This window comes from Schistocerca americana, chromosome 5 (genome assembly GCF_021461395.2).
Source record: "Schistocerca americana isolate TAMUIC-IGC-003095 chromosome 5, iqSchAmer2.1, whole genome shotgun sequence".
In the NCBI taxonomy this organism is placed as follows: domain Eukaryota; kingdom Metazoa; phylum Arthropoda; class Insecta; order Orthoptera; family Acrididae; genus Schistocerca; species Schistocerca americana.
In genome coordinates this window covers 665,804,927-665,821,064 of record NC_060123.1, presented here as the reverse complement: position 1 = coordinate 665,821,064, position 16,138 = coordinate 665,804,927, and the positions used below count along the sequence as shown (strand labels likewise).

The following is a 16,138-nucleotide window of genomic DNA, read 5'->3' as shown; positions in this document are numbered from 1 at the left end:
TATTATGTTGTGCTTGGATGGATATTCCATTAAGACCCAATGTTTTGCCCCCACCTGCAGAGGAAATTTTCAATGGGGATCATAGCTTCCTTGATAAGATTTCAAAGTGGTGCAAAGATTGGCAGCTTGCTTTAAAAATCCAAAAATGTAAATTTGAGCATTTCATAAAATGTAAAAATGTAGTATCCTATGACTACAGTGTGAACAAGACACAATTGGAATTGGTAAAGTGCAAATACATGGGTGTAACACTTTAGTAGGGATATTACAATCACATAGGATCAGTTGTAGGTAAATCAAACAGACTTTGGTTTATTGTTAGAATACTAGGGAAACACAATCGGTCCACAAAGGAAACTGCATACAAATCACTTGTGCAACCCAGCCTAGATTATAGCTCAAATGCGTGGCAACTGTATCAAATAGGACGAAAGGGCGGCACAAATTGTCACATGTTTGTTTGACCCATGGCAAAGTGTTGTGGCAGAGAAGATGATGAAACTGAACTGGCAGACACTTGAAGAAAGAGACAAACTATCCCAAGAAAGCCTGCTAAAAAGATTCAAGAAATATGAAACTTTCTGGCAAATTAAAACTGTGTGCCAGACTGAGACTCGAACTCAGGACCTTTGCCTTTCGTTTGCAAGTGCTCTACCAACTGAGCTACCCAATCACGACTCACAACCCTCCCTCCAGCTTTACTACTGCCAGTACCTCACCTCCTACCTTCCAAACTTCACAGAAGCTCACCTGTGAAACTTGCAGAACTGTTCCACCCATTCTCTGTCTCTTGGGCGAGAACACCTTCCTGGGTGGGTTTTCCTCCATCCACTATGCAGTGTCCGTTTCTGCACCGATGGTGACCATGGACTTCTTTGCACCTCATATCCAGCACGGTAGCCAGTCCGTTGTGGTGGGGCCGCCATGTATCCTGTTGGTTGTAGCCCACTGACTACATAGGGAGTGCTCTGCTGATGCGTGCGCCGTTAACTCCCCACATGTGTCAAGGAGTAGATGCCCGTCACCTTGGGGCATTGGGACTCCTGGCAATGGCCGTCCTGCAGGTGCCCTTTGCTGCGGGTTGGTGGTGCACGTGGGGTGGGCCCCTGGTTGGAGTGGGTGGCATCAGGGCAGACGACACTCCATGAACTGTACTATGTCATCTATTGCTGGTGACTCAATGCCGGCATTCTCTAAGCAGTCGAGCTCTAACTACAATGTGAAGACATATGACCCCAAATCGTTCCCTTCTCTGGTCACGTTATGGGAGGAATGCCAGGCTAAGGATGGAAGCAAATATTCGCTCCGGTACCTCATATGTACGAGAGCTGATGGGGCCTCCTTCATGTCGATGAAGCCTCAGTTTTTTGTGGATCATTTAGAGGACGAGTTTGGGGAGGTGAAAGGATTGTCCAAAATGAGATCCGGGTCAGTCTTGTTAAAAACAGCATTCTCTGCCCAGTCATGGGCACTACTCACCTGTCACAAGCTGGGGGATGTTTGTTTCCATCACACCCCATAAGAGCTTAAATATGATCCAGGGTATTGTATTTCACAGGGATCTTCTTTTGCAGTCTGATGACGAGCTGCGTGCCAACTTAAGAGTGATGAGGCACATATGTAGGGGTCCAAAGGATAATCGGGTAGTCACCGGTGCCTCCATCTTGGCTTTAAGTGCTGTCTTCCCGCTGTACTTCCAGCGTCATATGTCACGACTGTGGACGTCTATCACATCACAGTACTTCATGTGCCTTGCTTCCCATCTGTGTCAACTGCAGAGAGCACCATTCCCCTTGCACACCGGACTACAGGTTCTCCAGAAAGAATGGAAAGTCATGGAATACAAGACCATAGACTGACTGCCCTACATCGAGGCTAAGAGGAAATTTGGACACCTGCTTCCTGTACCAATGACATCTTCTTACACCGCCGCTACAAAAACACTTGTAGTCCCGTCAGTTCCACCAATTTCAGTCCGCTCTCAGAGCCGTAAGACTATACCTGCCCCCTTGATGGTGGGTGGCACTTCCCTCCCTGTTGCGCCCTCACGAGAGCAATGCCCCTTCCCACCCCCACCCCCACAACAATCGGGAACATCAGTCCCCACTTCTCAGCCAGAGAAGCGAAAGTCTTCTTCAGCTCCTCTCCTTAGGTCCCTCCTCTCCCAGGTTTCCACTAGTGGGAAAGATGACTCCTGCCAGTGGCTGAAGTGCCCAAAAGCAACTGGTCATAGGGCTTCACGATCCTCTTCAGTCCCAGAAACTGAATCAGTAAAGCCCTCTCAGCCAGAGAAACCCAAGGAGCAGTGAGAGAAACCCAAAAAGAAGACTCCCAAGAACAAGGAATTTCGGTGGCACCGACACCATCGCTACCTACAAGCTATGCATCTGAGGATGAGGTGGAGATTCTGGTGTCCACTGAGGACCTAGATCTCGCCGAACCGTCACGACACAGTGGTTATGGACTGCTCAGGAACTAAGTCGGTGGCAGCCGGTGACCCTGAGGCATAAACTGCCTCCTTGAGAGTTCATGCCTTTCCAGCCTTACAATCACGTCATCCTCCAGTGGAATTGTGGCGGATTTTCCCACCACCTGGAAGAGCTATGGCAACTGTTAAGCCTTACACCTGCTTTCTGCATTGCCCTCCAGGAAACCTGGTTCCTGGCAATGCGGACCCCTGCCCACCGCGGCTATAGGGGATGTTACAAGAACCGTAGCAACTATAATAGAATGTCAGGTGGAGTTTGTGTCTATGTCCTGAACTCGGTATGTAGTGAAACTTTGCCCCTTTAAACCCCTCTTGAAGCTGTGGCTGTCAGGACAAGGACAATGCAGGAAATAACTGTCTTCAACGTATATCTTCCTCCAGATGGTGCACTACCCCTGAACGTTTTGGCTGCACTGATCGGTCAACTCCCAAAACCTTTCCTACTTTTAGGAGATTTTTACGCCCATAACCTCTTGTGGAGTGGCACCGTACTTACTGGCCGAGGTAGAGATGTCGAAAATTTACTCTCTGAGCTCGACTTCTGCCTCCTAAATACTGGGGTCTCCACACATCTCATACTACTTCCTCAGCCATTGATTTATCCATTTGCAGCCCAGGACTTCTCCCATCTGTCCACTGAAGAGGCCATGATGACTTGTGCGGTAGTGACCACTTTCGCATCTTCTTGTCACTCTCCCGGTGCCATTGCCCCAGTTGTCTACCCAGATGGGCTTTAAACAAGGCAGACTAGGAAGCTTTTACCTCTGCTGTCACAGCTGAATCTCCTGCTCATGGTACCATCAATGTGGTGGTTGAGCGGATCACTAGAACGATCGTTTCTGTGCCGGAAAATGCGATCCATTGTTCTTAAAGGTGCCTCCGGCGAAATACTGTACCTTGGTGGTCACTGGAAATTGCTGAGGCCATTAAAGAGCATAGGCGGGCTCTACAGTGACAGAAGTGGCACCTTTCCATGGTGCACCTAATAGCTTTCAAACAGCTCTGTACCCGCATTTGCCAGCTTATAAAAAGACGGAAACAGGAGTGTTGAGAGAGGTATGTCGTGATCATTGGCTGCCATACATCATCTTCCCAAGCATGGTTGAAGATCAGACGAGTTTTTGGGTACCAGACCCCAACAGGTGTCCCTGGCATTAATATAAATGGCGTGTTATCTACCAATGAGAACACGATTGCCTAGCACTTTGCTGAGCGCTAATCTCAAGGCTCTGCATCGGAGAATTACCCCCCAGCCTTTCGCACTCTCAAACCACAGATGGAAGGGAAGGTCCCCTCATTCACTGCTCGCCACAGTGAACCCTATAACGGCCCATTTATAGAGTGGGAGCTTCCCAGCGCCCTTGCACATTGCCCCGATACAGCTCTTGGGCCAGTTCAGATCAACAGTCAGATGATTTAACATCTCCTCATCATCTTCAATGAGATCTGGTGCAATGATGACTTTCCATCGCAAATGGCGGTAGAGCACCATCATTCCAGTGCTGAAGGCTGGTAAAAATCCACTCGGTGTGGATAGCTATCAGCCCATCAGCCTTACCAACGTTCTTTGTAAGCTGTTAGAACATGTGGTAAGTCGGCGGTTGTACTGACTCCATGCGAGGACAGTTTCCGCCAGGGTCATTCTACCACTGATGATCTTGTGTCCCTTGAGTCTGCCATCCTAACAGCTTTTTCCAGGTGCCAGCACTAGGTTGCCGTCTTTTTTGATATACGGAAAGCGTATGACACAACATGGCATTATATCCCTTGCACTTTATATGGGTGGGGTCTCCGGGACCCCCTCCCGATTTTTATCCGAAACTTCCTTTCACTCCATACTTTCTACGTCCAAGTTGGTGCCTCTCATAGTTCCCCCCATATCCAGGAGATGGAGTCCCACGGGGCTCTCTATTCAGTGTCTCTCTATGTTTAGCGGCCATTAACGGTCTAGCAGCAGCTGTAGGGCCGTCTGTCTCACCATCTCTGTATGCAGACGACTTCTGCATTTTGTACTGCTGCTCTAGTACTGGTGTTGCTGAGCAGTACCTACAGGGAGCCATCCACGAGGCGTAGTCATGGGCTCTAGCCCACGACTTCCAGATTTCAGCCATGAACTCGTGTGTCGTGCGCTTCTGCCGGCGTCATACCATTCATCCAGAACCAGAACTTTACCTTAATGACGGATCCACTCACTGTAGTGAAAGCATATCAATTCTTAGGACTGGTTTTTGTTGCTCGATTGACTTGGCTTGCTCGCCTTTGTCAGCTTAAGTGGAAGTGTTGGCAGCACCTCAGTGCCCTCTGCTGCCTGAGCAACACCAGCTAGGGTGCAGATCGTTCCATGCTGCTGCAGTTCTACAGAGGTCTTGTTCAATCCCTCCTTGAGTGTGGTTCATGGTTCGGCGGTGCCCTCAGGGTTGCATTTACTCAACCCAGTGCACCACTGTGGAGTTCGACTAGCGACAGGAGTTTTTAGGATGAGTTCAGTGACCAGCGTACTGGTGGAGGCTGGAGTCCCTCCATTGCAAACCAGACATGCTCATCAGTTACATTGCACACATTTGCAACTCTCTTGAGCATGCTAATTACTCTCTCCTTTTCCCAACCACGGCAGTTCATCTCCCGCATCAGCGGCCCAGGTCTGGGCTTCCAATTGTGGTTCGCATCTGGTCCCTTCTGCCTGAACTGGAGTCCTTCCCTTTACCACCTCTGCTCAATGTCCATTTACGTACACTTCCATGGTGTAAACCTATGTCGCAGCTTCACCTGGACCTAAGGACTCAGTTAACCCTGCGACTCTCCGCTGTCACTTCCTCTCAATTCTTGACATGTACCGGGGCCATGAAGTGATTTACACCGACGGCTCTATGGCTGATGGTCACGCTGGCTTCGCATATGTTCATGGGGGACATATTGAACAGTGCTCCTTGCCAGATGGCTGCAGTGTTTTCACTGCAGAGCTGGTGGCCATATCTCGTGCTCTTGAGCACATCCGCTCATGCCCTGGCAAGTCATTTCTCCTGTGTACTGACTCATTGAGCAGCCTCCAAGCTATTGCCTTTGGTAGCAACCATCCAGGAATCCATCTATGTCCTGAAACGGTTCAGTTGTGTGTGTCTGGACCCTATGTCACATCAGAATTCTAGAAAATGAACTTGCCAACAGGCTACATGGAAACTGCCTCTGGAGATCGGCACCCCTCGTAACTCACCTGCGTTCGTTATAACGCCGCAAGGATTTTTAGCTTTGGGAGACGGAATGGCATAATCTCAGTGTGCACAACACACTGTGAGCCATTAAGGAGACTACAACTGTGTGGAAGTTGTCAATGAGGGCCTCTCGCAGGAACTTAGTGATTCTCTGCTGGCTTTGCTTTGGCCACACATGGGTGACCCACAGCTACCTTCTGCACCTCAGTGTTGGTGCAGTGCCCGGTTGACAGTGGTCCATATTTTTCTGCACTATCCTACTTTGGCTGCCCTGCGACATCATCTTCAGTTGCCGGACTTGCTATCCTCGATTTTAGCAGACAATGCATCGGCAGATTTGGTTTTACGTTTTATGTGTGAGGGTGAGTTTTATCATTTGATCTAAGTTTTAGCACATGTCCTTGGTCCCTCTGTGTCGTCCACCCTAGTACTTTTAGGCTAGAGGTTTTAATGTGTTGCCGAGTCACTGGCTTCTCTTTTTTATTCTCGTGGTCAGCCAGCCGGGTAATCTGCTTCTTGTTTTAATGTCTTCTATCTGATTCTTGGGCCTCTCTGTGGTTTTCTTGTCCTCTTTTGTCTATTATAGTGTTTGTTGCCCTTCTTTCATTTTGCGATTTTTCTTTCCTCCCTGTATGTGTCAGGAGTGTCATTTTCTTTTTACTCTCACCCTTGTGGCATTGTTTTAATCGGAGCAAGGGACAACAAGGGACTGATGACCTAGCAGTTTGCTCCCCCCCCCCCCCCCCCCTTCTTTTAACCCAACCAACCAACCTTGCAGAACTAGCACTCCTGGTAGGTAGGAGGCGAGGTACTGGCAAAAGTAAAGATGTGAGGGTGGGTCGTGAGTCATGCTTGGGTAGCTCAGTTGGTAGAGCACTTGCCCGCGAAAGGCAAAGGTCCAGAGTTCGAGTCTCAGTCTGACGCACAGTTTTAATCTGCTAGAAAGTTTCATATCAGAGGACATTCCGCTGCAGAGTGAAAATCTCATTCAAGAAATAGCTTTAAATAATTATCGTAGGGGTATGCTGCAGCCCTTTTTGTATTGCTCCTGTAGAGATCATGAGGACAAGATATAAATTAATTATAGCATAGGCAGAGGCATTTAAACAGGCATCCTTCCTGTATTCCAGTTGTGGATGGAACAGGAAGAAGCCTCAATAGCAAGTACCATGAAAAGCACCCTCTGCCGTGCACTTATTTGTGGTTTACATGATATGGATGTAGCTGTAGACAGAACGGTAGGACACATTGCCAGATACATGAACCAGTTTGTATATAGGAGTGTCAATCACTGTATGCGGCAGAACCTAGTGGCTCTGAAATCGGAATTGATGTTCTGACAGTAGCAGAAAATGCAAGTATGCTAATAAAGTTAGGAATACAAAAATAGATATGAGAACAATGATAAAGGAAACCTGCACAAATATCTGTTGGAAGATCTAAAAGGTGTGTTCAAGACGCCTTTTTAGGTTCTTGCACATTTTAAGCACTGTGCCCATCAAAGTAATCCCCTCTACTGCCAATAATGTGATGTTTTGCTAGATAGCTCTGGATCAGGAGTGATGCGTGAGCTGGTGCTTTGTCATGAGGCAATATCCAGGTACAGTTTTCTCACAATTCAGGCCTCTTCCTGCACACAGCATCACTCATGCATGCTAGGATTCCATGTTAGACTTCCTTGTTTACCATCTGAGCACATGGTACAAATCCCTGATGGACAATGGCTTTGAAATCAAAAAACACAGCCTGCATCATAACTTTGACAGACTCATAGGTGCTTTTATTGGACAAGGAGAACCTTTGCCCACCCACTGAGACAACTGCACCTTTGTTTCAGTAAGCCACAGTATACGCCCTCTGATGGTTGGCGTACTATTTGAAAAGTTCGGTTTCTTTTCAAACACACCTTGCGTGTGTGATGATACATCAGAAAATTAAGCATTGTCTAGTTTGTTTTTCAGATGGTTATCATGAAATAAATTACTAACTAGGAACATTTCTATTTTCGTAGATATTGCAAGATTTTGTTAAACAATACCAGATGAATGAAATAGGTTAGAAGCAGAATTTATAACTGGTTAGTGCACCAGATAATATTATAAAACACATGAAAAGCAGTTATCTAGTGGCTGAGGGGATCTTGTGGCTTAGCATCAAACAGATATATGAAGACACTACACTGATCAGTACTGATTGTGAACTCCTTTCCTTTTTTTACCCTATAGAATTGACTAGGGAGCTACATTCATACACAAACAATCTGATGAGTATGCATAATAGAACAAATATTAATTTCTCCTAATGGTCAACTCAAGGAAAATGTGACTTTGCTGTGGATAAATAGAAAAATGAAATATTTTCATGACAGACAATATCTTGGGGTGAAGACTTATGCTGAATACTGCCATTATTTACATTTGTCTTGTTGCAAGTGGTGGGTGGAAACAAACAATTTTTTTTCTCATTTTTGGGTTACAAAGTGCGAAGGCCAGCATATGATTCCATTAACTATTCCGATAAACTGGCTTTTTCCAACAATTGGCTACATCAAGTTAAAGAGTTTATTGATATGAATACAATAGAAAGAAACATTCCACATGGGAAAATATATTAAAAAAAGATGCTGTGACTTACCAAACGGGAAAGTGCTGGTAGATAGACACAATAAAAAACACACAAATATCAAGCTTTCACAACCCAGGGTTGCTTCATCAGGGAAGAGAGAAGGAGAGGGAAAGACAAAAGGATGTGGGTTTTAAGGGAGAGGGTAAGGAGTCATTCCAATCCCGGGAGTGGGACTTGCTGAGGTCTATCACTGCATTGCTGGCGCCATCTCTGCACCATTTGCCTCGACATCACACCTGATCAATACACCTCAACAAGGCAGTTGTGAATTTCTGTGCCTGATACTCCACGTGCCCATTCATAGCGGATAACAGCTCTCACTTCCACCTTTGACCACAACTCCAAAATGAACCTTCTCTCGATAGCTCCAGGAAAAGATCGAGCGGGTGGCCTCCGCTTTGCGTAGGCACTATGACAGCGCCATCTCCTTGATTGCAGTTGACCTCTACCCAATGGTGTATTGGTGTCTTGCACGTGCGCGTTCACCTGCCTTGTCGTCTTTCTCCTGTATCACACAACTCTGCCTACAGTCAACAGGGGAAACTTATTTTCCAACTCCCCCTCATATCTTCCTCACCATATTGCTTCCAGATTGAATGATTTACCTTTGACAGTAGATTACATCAATCACCTATAGGCGTAAGAGAAGGTATCTATACATACACATGTTCTTGTCTATTATATGCTCAGACAGAAAAGTCTTAATTTCTTTAGCATTCATGACTGGTGTGCTGTTGATGCTGTGTGTAATGGAGATTTGCATTGCAATATTGTTTGAAGTGTAACAAGGGTATTGTTAAATAATAATGCTTCTTAACTTGCTCCAATGATTAAAGCTCGTTTTCACATTTGGAATGTTATTAGACAATATGATTTTTAGTGTAACATTTGCTATATGTTTACAAGACGTTTTCACAGACAACTTCTGCCAGTGTGTGTTTTCAGCATCAGATTGGAAGTCAACGTAAACGTGTATTACGCGTCTTTTGTAAACTGAAATTGATGAAACAGGTTACCAAATACAAATGCAAAACTAGGTAGATATACGTTCACATGATGATTTAAATCTCATTCATGTTGATTTGAACCTGTTTCACATATGTTGGTTTTTTTCTATCAACCTGCAGTTTGTTATCCCCCAGTCTGTAGTCTACCTGTAATTAAATGTTTTCATTTTTCGGAAAGCTTATTTTAGGACCTGACTTCTTTACCACATGTTATCCATTCTTTTAAAGAATATAGTCATTCTGAAAAGGAGTTGTCATTTTTAGCGTGATAGCATAAGCGAGAAACACCAAAATTTAGTGGTAGTTGTGAAATTAACTTGCAATTGTAACACTGAAAGTGGCTTTTATAATAATGGTCATTGCCTCTTTGAAAACATGGGAGAGAAATCTGTTACAATATAGTCAGATAAATGATGCTGTCTCTGGTATCTGAGACATTGACAGTTTTGATATTCCAAAGTCCCTTATTCGCAAGGAATGCACTCATGGTGTATAGAATACTGTAATTGACTCAAAGAATTAACAGCATGCATAGGAACAGAATATTTTAGAAAAATAGAAAACCCATGGAAGTGAAAGAGATGGGTGCAAACTTGTTTGAAAGGTTTGGAAAGTGCTACAAAAGAAGTGTTGGCAGTTGAAGAAGAACAAATAATTGCTTTAAAAATTAGATAATTGCTTTGAAAATTAGCTACTTCATTCTGGTCATCCCACAAGGCCCTTCTGTAATATAGTACATCCAGTCAGAGATCCTGTGGAACATTCACCATCATAAGCTGATAACAGGGGTACAGCTCCTTGACATATCTACAGTTGGTGATCTGTTGGGCCAAAATATTCGAGGCCAGCTGTTGAAAGTGTACTATCAGATATGTCAGAGGCATCTCTTGTCACATCTGTCATCTGCACCACTGTCAATGGTAGATCTTTGAGAGCCGATGGAGGCTGATTTTCTAATTGACCACAGATTTGCACCAACACATCAAGCACCTCATCTAGTTGTCCTGGGCCCTTGAGAGTGCACATGCTTTGGCATGGTTTGCTTGTAACAAAAACCACTCTTTTATTCGTAATTACAAAATAACAGAGCCTATAACTGCAGCCATCATGCTTGTTCATTTGGGGATATAGTGGTCAGGTACAAAAATTTCCGGGAGTGGTTTGCGGTGTGTCATCAGTTCAAAAGTAGTGCCCAATAGGTAGTCATAGAAATTGTGAACACCGAAAATAATGTGCAATTCCTTCTCTGTGTACAAATAACTTGCATGAGCTGTTGATAACTTTCTCAAAGCATATGTTGTTGGGTGTTCTGATCAACTTGGTGCTCAATGGGACAAGTTCATATCAATCCCACATTAGTATGTCACATTTTTAAATTATTTGACATCCTTGTGTTTAGTGTGTCTGTTGGGGCATGTGTATTTGCCAATTTTTCAATTTTCTGAAAGCTTCATGCCCTTGTGCTGAAATTTGAAATGGGAATCTTATTTTATGAAGGTAATCACTGGATGCCCCCATAGTGTCTGCCTTGGGTATTAATCATCTGTGAAAGTTAAGTTTGCTCAGTACAGCATGCATGAGGGGCACTCAGTAAGTAATGGGACACATTTTTTTTCTGAAAGCAACTTTATTTTATTCCAGTACACCATATTATTCCCCACTCTTTTGGCTACAAAACCCTATTTTTCAACATCATCTCTGTTCAGTGTGATGGCTTTATGCCAGCTTACTGGGAGAGCCTGTATGCCCACATGGTACCACTCTACTGATGGATGTCGGAGCCAACATTCATCAGAAGCATCCGCATCATCCATTTACTGCTTCATAATGCCGCAGCTCGTGGTCTTGCGGTAGCATTCTCACTTCCCGCGCACGGGGTCCTGGGTTTTGATTCCTGACGGGATCAGGGATTTTCCCTGCCTCGAGATGACTGGTTGTTGTGTCATCTTCGACATCATCATTCATCCCCATTATGGTCGGAGGAAGGCAGTGACAAACTACCTCCGCTAGGACCTTGGCTAGTCAGCAGTGCGGGTCTCCCGCATCATCCCTTACGCTCCTCGGAGTATGGGACCTCATCATCATCATCATCATCATCATCATCATCATTGCCTCATAGTGCGTAAACAGTTCTGCACAGATAGTCCTTCTTTGCTGTTTATGGCCTTCTGTTAGGTAGTGAGGAACCCAGCGAGCACACATCTTTGAATACTCCAATTAGTGGACGATTGTGTCAGCACTACCAAAGAGATGTCCAGTTGTGCAGCAAGTTGTTTGGTTGTGATCCATTGATCACATCAAATGAGAGTGTCCTCTTGTTCCAAAATTGCAGGAGTCACACCTGTGTGCAGCTGGTTGGCACACAGGAGATTGGCCAAGTTTGCACTACCTTGTGGAAGTAATGACAGTTGCCTCACCTAATGACTTGGCATGATTTTGTTCACTGCCAGGTCTCCATAGACATTCTGCAAACACCTGTGAATATCTATGATGCTCTGGTTTTCCACCAAAAGAAATTCAGTGCCAGCTCTGCTTGGGACACACCTCCATTACAGATACTAAATATAGCACTGCCATCTGCCAGAACGTCATGATACTCTAGAGGCTGAAGAGGGAAGATTCTATGATTTCCCACAACAAATTCTACATTTTTGCAACTGATACTGGCCAAAAGAAAAGCAGTAGTGCATTATTTATTGATGACCCCTCATAACTCCTAAAGATTTCTGGGTGCTGGAACATTTCTAATGGCTTGTAGTTTGGCCTCTGTTGTCACTCTCCATCCTTGTCCACTATATGCTACAAATAATCAACTTCTGGCTGAAAGCAGGAGCACTTTTTATTTTTGCGACACAATCTGTCTGTGTATCCACAAGTACTTCTCCCAGGCTGTCTCTTGGACAGTATGACTGGTATCCATTTGCTTGGGTGATGGTGCTATTGTGGTTCTCCTATTTATGGTACAGCAGATGGGTGCAAGGTCACCTGACTGAAAGTTTTGCAAGTTGCTTGTTAATGGGGACACGCCTTGCAGGAGTTGTGGTAGAATCAGTTGGGTGGTAGGGAAGCTCCTGGTGATGCTTCAGAGATGAGCTAGCCTGTGGTGTTTGAAAAGAGCCCTGGGGATCTGTTGCTAGCACTGCCACGTCTGTGGTCTGAAACTGGGGTCTTAGAGTTCCTGTTAGTTCAAAGACCTGTGTTATCTGTAGTACATCTTTTAAACTGGGGTCATATAGCTTCAGTGCTTCCACCCTAACTAGGTCAGGAGCATCTTGTACTAGTCTGTCTCAAATGAGCACAATGGCATAAGATTTTCCACAGTTATCTGCTGTGCACTGAAATTTACAATGCTGACTGACACTTTGGAGTTAGTTGGATGTAGGTAAAATTTACTTTGCTGAGTGGTGTAGATGAAAATCTTCAGTCCTCCAGATTTCATGTGCACTTGTTGCTCATAGAAACTTGTAAATTTGTGTGATAGCCCTTACAAGCCAAGTTCTGCAGGTTCCTGTAGCAGGAAGAGTTTTCTGATGAATTGATGTACTTCCAGCCAACACAGTGCCAGGAAGTACTGACAGCATTAGTCTACATCATTGATGTTGCTCCCCTCAAAGTGATGACACAGACTGGCTGCATACATACTTTAATCCTTGCACTTGCTGTCAAATATTTTAATTTGTGTCAGTGTGGCTGCATTGTGACCGATGATATTTACTCGCTAGGGAAGTGATGCTGTTCTTGTTTTCAGTTGCTGCTGATTTTGTTGGTTCTGCTGGAGTTGTAGAACTTCAAAAACTACTTGATCCATTACTTAATTGCCAACATTACAGATTGCTATTCTAAATTGGGCATAAACTATGTTATACATCGCATCAAGATTGCTGTATTTACAGCAAGTAAAATTAAATTTGGTCTGTTAACAAAAAATCCAATTTTTACAACCCAACAAAACAAGTAAAAAAGTTGCTACTTAATTGAAATTGTATTGGCAACTTAGATGGAAATTCCTGTTCATATGTTTTTGCATTACCTAGAATGTGGAGGATTGGAACCCTGTGGTGTGTCGGTGGCCAGTGGCTTAGGCTGTATACTTGTGGCAATGACTGTCGAGTTTAGGGTGAGCTGGCTGGTTGGGATGCTTCGTTGAAGCGTACTGAAATTGTGGAGCATTCTGAACTGCCTGTGGCTGAATGGCACGTCTGTTGGCACACTGTCAAGTTAATGCCGTTTTATGTGGCAGCAAGGTTGATTCGAAATACTTTCGTGCCCAGCTATAATGCTGCAAGGGATAGTGTCACTCACCTCAACAAGCTCCACATGTTATGCTGCATGGTGTACACACAATGTAACTCAGACAAGAAAAGCTGTTAACATCTGTGACTGCATTGCATGTGTTCCTTGACTGCATCATAATTTGAATTAGCTGAAAATCCGATTAATGTTAATTTTCGGTTTCAGGATTTCATTTTCAACTACTTGAAATAAGTGTTTTAAAGAATAAATTATGTACATTCTCAGAATAGCAAATTCACAAAACTGTTTCAAAGTCCATACGTCAATGTCAAATACAAATCTCTAGTGCGTTATTGAAGACCTTCAGTTTAAAGTTGAGCTGTAATGTCTCATACTGCACGCGCTAACAGTCAATAGTTGCATTGGACTCATGATATTGTGTCACTAAATCCTGTTATAGTCAGTTTGTGAATAGTCTTAATTTTACCCAATACTCAGTTTGTTGTTATGCTTGCCTAAAATACTTGCCAGATCATATTTAGATGACAAGTGACTGTTGCATAATATATCATGTAGAGTTAAGACTTGTAGTAAGAAAAGGCATCTTTTAATTCATCAAACTGTCTTAAATGGACTTAATTGGATATTATAAACAAATCTATCCACCTTTGACTCTCTGTGATCTTTTTATTCTCAACAAAATGCAATTAAGCAAAATTTTCATAAAATCGTTTTAGTCCCTGCCTATGCAAGCTTACACACTTGTGATTCGGTTACGATTCCCTGACTGCAGCTTATGCAGTACATGTTCTTGCTCCACAACACAGGAGCACACACTTCTCTGATTAGCCAGTGAGACTAATCAACCTCTTAAATGGCATTTAAGTTAAATTGTCAGATATCTTGTGGATCATCATAAAGCTGTTTTCACATGGTTCATTTCACTGTTGCACAGTGTAATTTCATACACTCTTTCTTAATTGCGCACAAATTCAAGATTCATTCTTCACACACATTCCACAATCACACACACTCCACGTGCATTTTAATTATATGTAAGCTGCAATTTGTCTCTAAGTATGGTACTGAAAATTTTGTGTTTCAAAGAAATTTTTATGTATACAAAACTATTAAAGATGTTTACTTGAAATTTATGTGATGAATTCTTAATTATATATTATTGCATATTACAAAGTTTCATTAATGTTGGACCACGTAAATGAATAAAAGTGGAATAACAGTCCAGTGTATGATTTAGCTTTTTGCTATATTTTCACACGCTGCAACATGAAAGATGATACATTGCATACTGTGGGACCAGCCACTTGGTTTCCTCTCTGTATAGCAGAGGCTCAAAATTGCCATTAATTCTGAACTACATATTGCTCTACCACATGTGATGAGGTGGTTTTGAGTTCCGTAGATGGACAGGATTCTAAATAAAAGGTGAGAACTGGCAGATGTATCAGAAAAATTTGACAACCTGCACACAGGTAGAAGAATTATATAGCAGCACCCTAGGGCCTGGCAACCAGTTCTTGCACAAAGCTCTCAAAGGATTGATGGGACGAAATTGTCAGATGTAAAAGTAACACGTCTGAAAACTACGACTTAAATCTGAATGTAAAAAATGAATTTTTGATCAACTCATGGCTTCTTAATTCAGTATTAAAAAGACTGATTTTGCACATGATCTCCTAAATTCCTAAAATCAGGGCATGTAATACAATTATGGTTTCAATGGTAGTGGACAAAACAGAGAGCATGATTATGTCAAAGGCACAGGATGAGAGCTGTTGCTTCATTAGCATAATATCTTGGTGAAGAGCATTGCTCCAATGAAAGATAATAATTTATGGAAAAGAAGGAAGAACCAAGTACCAAGAATTGTCAGAATGGCATAATGGCATAACAACCTATTATTTCCCAGGAAGTGAAGACTATAAGACTTCAGTGGGAAGGACACTTGACATACATGCTGCACACATTAAAACCAAAGCTTTGAAAATGAGAAGGCCCGAGGAAATTCACCTAGTTGAGGGATCCCAGAAGTAATGGATTAATGAAATCTTTAAAGAAGGAATACTGTATGGAACATACGCAACACTGTTGATGGAGGCAAATTGTGAGTCAGCACATGAAGTTAAGTGTCTGTAAAAAGTATGAAGTACAGTACATAAGAGCGAGGCAATTTTCAGAAAAGACCCTTCAGTAGTATATCACAGGGATGACATCATTCAAATATATGTAGGTAAAATAGGTAGTCAGAAAGTTTGCTTTATCAGATTTCCTTGTGAATAAGAGATGAGAATCATTAAAAAGTGTGTTAATGTTTACAAGAAAATAATGGCAGGCACACTATGTGTACAGAAGTGTATAGACAGTTTTAATTGAAAGATTTTATTTTACTTTTTCAGTATCTTGAAGATCCGTCAGTAATCTCGAGGTCTACTGAATCTATCAAGGAGGATCCATCGCTAAGTTTGGAAGCAGAAGAAACTGAGAATTCTGTAAGCATTTACTTTACAGATGTATTGCATGTGGAGCAAAAATACCTCGTTGGCTAATTGTAGAAT

At 43.2% G+C, this 16,138-nt stretch overlaps 1 protein-coding gene across 5 annotated transcripts in view; it reads left to right on the top strand.

Annotated features, from left to right (window-relative positions):
- LOC124615729 (transcription factor MafB-like) overlaps window positions 1-16,138 on the top strand; it is a 75,518-nt gene that overhangs the window by 23,415 nt on the left and 35,965 nt on the right. For all 5 annotated transcript variants that reach the window (XM_047143798.1, XM_047143800.1, XM_047143802.1 and 2 more), the window contains exon 4: window positions 15,980-16,072. In XM_047143798.1, coding sequence (XP_046999754.1) covers window positions 15,980-16,072 — 93 coding nt within the window. The remainder of the gene's footprint in view (window positions 1-15,979; window positions 16,073-16,138) is intronic.